The sequence below is a fragment of the Cynocephalus volans genome, chromosome 4 (assembly GCF_027409185.1).
Source record: "Cynocephalus volans isolate mCynVol1 chromosome 4, mCynVol1.pri, whole genome shotgun sequence".
Taxonomy (NCBI): domain Eukaryota; kingdom Metazoa; phylum Chordata; class Mammalia; order Dermoptera; family Cynocephalidae; genus Cynocephalus; species Cynocephalus volans.
Window position 1 is genome coordinate 160,632,725 of NC_084463.1, and position 3,399 is coordinate 160,636,123.

The following is a 3,399-nucleotide window of genomic DNA, read 5'->3' on the forward strand; positions in this document are numbered from 1 at the left end:
CCGTCGACGGACTCCGGGTCGAGATGGGGAGAGGCCGGCCCGGGCGCGGAGCCCTGCTTCTGGCCCGCCCGGGTCCCGGGCGCTCGTGCCCGCACCCTGCTAGCCCTCCCAGGCCACCACCCACACCGCCAGGGACACCCTGCCTCTCTCGCTGCCCGTAGCCTCCTCACCCCTCTCGCCCTTTGTCGCCTGTGCACCTGCCCTCTTGGCCCTGCCTTCCCACTCCCTTTCCAGGCCGGACCCTCACCCAGCCTTACGCCCTCAGGACCCAGCACCAAATTAGACTCGCTCCTTCAGACCCCATCGTCCCCCTTTGTCGTTTTTGAACCTGTCACCTCAACTCTGTTCGTTCCCTCCACCACCCCGCCACCAGCATCTTCATCTAAACCCAGCCCAGGCCATCATCCCCATCTCCCCCATCTTTCCCCAGGGCTTCTTACTCCGCAGCCCTGATTGTCCCCTACACCTGCCCCTCTCAGCCCCAGCCCCAGGCCCGCCCCCATCCATACTCCTTTGTTGTCTCTGCAGCTGTCCCCGGACTCTGTGCGTCCTTCTCTAGTGCTGCCGACCCCCTGCCCAGACTCCCCTCCCCCTCTGACCAGAGAGACACCCCGTCCCCAGCTCAGTCTGGCATTCCTCGCACCCGCGCCCTTTCCTCACTCAGCCTCGCCACTTCCCTTCCTCTTTCAGCTGCTCCCGTGTCCCCTGGTCCTGCATACCGGTCATTCTCCTGCCCTACGTTCTCTTTTCCTTCCTGTGCTTCTCTCCCGTCCCTCCTGGCCTCAGCCTACTGTACCTCCCTCATCCCTTCCTCCCGCACAGGTGCTGCGGAGAAGCCATGGAGCTGAGCAGCAAGAAGAAGCTTCATGCCCTGTCCCTGGCGGAGAAGATCCAGGTGCTGGAACTGCTGGACGAGTCCAAGATGTCCCAATCAGAGGTGGCCCGGCGCTTCCAGGTCTCCCAGCCCCAGATCTCGCGCATCTGCAAGAATAAAGAGAAGCTGCTGGCGGACTGGTGCAGTGGCACCGCCAACCGGGAGCGCAAGCGCAAGCGGGAGTCCAAGTACAGCGGGATTGATGAGGCTCTGCTCTGCTGGTACCACATTGCGCGGGCCAAGGCCTGGGACGTGACGGGGCCCGTGCTACTCCACAAAGCTAAGGAACTGGCCGATATCATGGGCCAAGATTTTGTACCCAGCATCGGCTGGCTGGTCCGCTGGAAACGCCGAAACAATGTAGGCTTTGGGGCCCGCCATGTCCTAGGGCCTCTGTTCCTCCCTGAGCTGCCTCCTCCAGGACTCACATCCCAGGCCCCGCCCCCTCTTTCCCTTAAAGACTTCTCCCCTGAGGACGTTTTTGGCTGTGCTGAAGTCCCCTTGATGTATCGGGCAGTGCCCGGCCGAGTGGGTCCGTGTGATCAGGTACAGGTGTTGCTGTGTGCCAACAGCAGGGGCACAGAGAAGCGGCGGGTATTGATGAGTGGGCTCCAGGCTGCCCCAAGATGCTTCTTTGGCATCAGCAGTGAGGCCCTGCCTGCCTCCTACCACCCTGACCTGGGCATCCCCTGGTCAGAGTGGTTGGCACAGTTTGACCAGGACATGGGGCGGCAGGGCCGACAGGTGGCCTTGCTGCTGGCTGCCCGAGTGGTGGAGGAGCTGGCAGGCCTACCTGGTCTCTCCCACGTGAGGCTCTTGCCCCTGTCTGCCTCTAGCACCACACCTTCCCTGCCTAGCTCCGTGGTCCGGACTTTTAAGGCCCGTTATCGGCACCGTCTGCTGGGTAAGCTGGCTGCCATCCAGAGCGAGAAGGATGGCACCTCGCTGGCCGAGGTCGGGGCGGGCATCACAGTGCTGGACGCTCTGCACCTGGCAGCGGCGGCCTGGGCAAAGGTGCCTACTCAGCTCATCTTGAGCAGCTTCATTCAGGAAGGTCTGGCTCCTGGCAAAATGCCCCCATCCCCGGACAAAGCTTCTGAGATGCCACCAGTCCCTGGTGGGCTGAGCCGAGAGGAGTTTTCCCACTTTGTAGACCTGGAGGGTGAGGAGCCAGGGGCTGGAGTGTGCAAAGAGGAGACGGGCACTGAAGATGAGGAGGGGGCCCCAGAGGATGGCTTCAAGCTCCTGCCCACCAAAGCCGATGCCCTGCGGGCCCTGAGCACATTGAGGAGGTGGTTTGAGTGCAATGGCACCTCCCCTGAGCTATTTGAAAAATTCTACGACTGCGAGGAGGAGGTGGAGCGGCTGTGCTGCCCATGAAGGTGCCTTCGCTGCTCACCGGAGCCCCCTCGCCTGTTTCCCATGGAAACGCCCTCTCCAGCAGGCAGATCGGGCTGTCTCTTTCCTGTGGAAATACAGCTGTGGTGGAAGGTGTGGAAGGGAGAGAAGTTGAGAACCAACTCTAAGCTTGGAGTGGAAGTCGTCCAAGCCCTGAGAAGAGGGCTCTAAAGACGGGGCTGTAGGGGTGGGAATCTAGGCTATGCAGTTTCCAAACCCCGCTTGAAAGTTCTGGAGCCTTAGTCTGGAGAGGCTAGGACTTGGAAAGGTGGAATTTGAGCTTTACAGACAGGTCAATTTCTCGAACTCTGTTAAAAACAGTTCTGCCTCTGGAAATAAAGTTTTTAATTAGAAAAGAGGCCAGAGTGTTATTTTCAGGGAAGGGTGAAAACTTTCAATTCAGATTTGACAAATTGACTGCTGACAGTTGCTGCAATGCAGCTGCCTGTCTGTGACCAGTAGGGATCCTCTTCTTCCAGGAATCCAGCAGCAAGGACTCTCAGAGATCGGCACTCCTCATGGGCTACCCTCGTGAGAAGTGAAGCTTGAGGACAGGTGGATCCCAGGTATTGCCCGGGGTATCCTGGGATCTGCAGCTCTGGTCATTTTGCTCTCAGATTGTGTGTGTTCGGGGGCAAGGGTGGGGTGCAGGCCTGGGACACAGCAGGGAAACAGAAAGGAGACAGAATGTGGAATAGTTATTCATTCATTTTTTTCATTCATTTGTTCATTTCATAACATCTCTTCAGCAAGGCCTCCTATGCGACAAGGTTGCAAAGATGGTGCCTCTGCTGGGTAGGACCTTGCAGACAATGACAGTGGAATGTGATTAAGGGCCATGACAAAGGCTTGTGCAAAGTGCTGTGGCCTGGTAGAGCCCAGAGAGACTCCAGGTGGAGGTGAGCTGTGAGCTGCAGCTAGAAGGATAGACAGCCAGAGAAGTGGGAAGGACACTCCAGGCCAAGGAATAGCAGGTGGAGGTCGCCTGGAGCACAGCGTGGTTGGCAGGGGGAGCGTGCAGTACATGGAGGCAGGTGTTCTGTGCACCCCAGCTCAACTGGGGTTCCAGCACCAGAGCGGTGAGCACCCTTGCCCTAACAGGAAGCGAAGGGGGACTGGACGTGGGT

At 59.2% G+C, this 3,399-nt stretch overlaps 1 protein-coding gene across 1 annotated transcript; it reads left to right on the forward strand.

The window, feature by feature from the left end:
- The first annotated feature begins 838 nt into the window (after positions 1-838).
- TIGD3 (tigger transposable element derived 3) lies at positions 839-2,473 on the forward strand. Its single transcript, XM_063095976.1, has one exon. The coding sequence runs from the start codon at positions 839-841 to the stop codon at positions 2,252-2,254; it is 1,416 nt and encodes a 471-aa protein (XP_062952046.1). The 3' UTR covers positions 2,255-2,473.
- Positions 2,474-3,399: the final 926 nt, after the last annotated feature.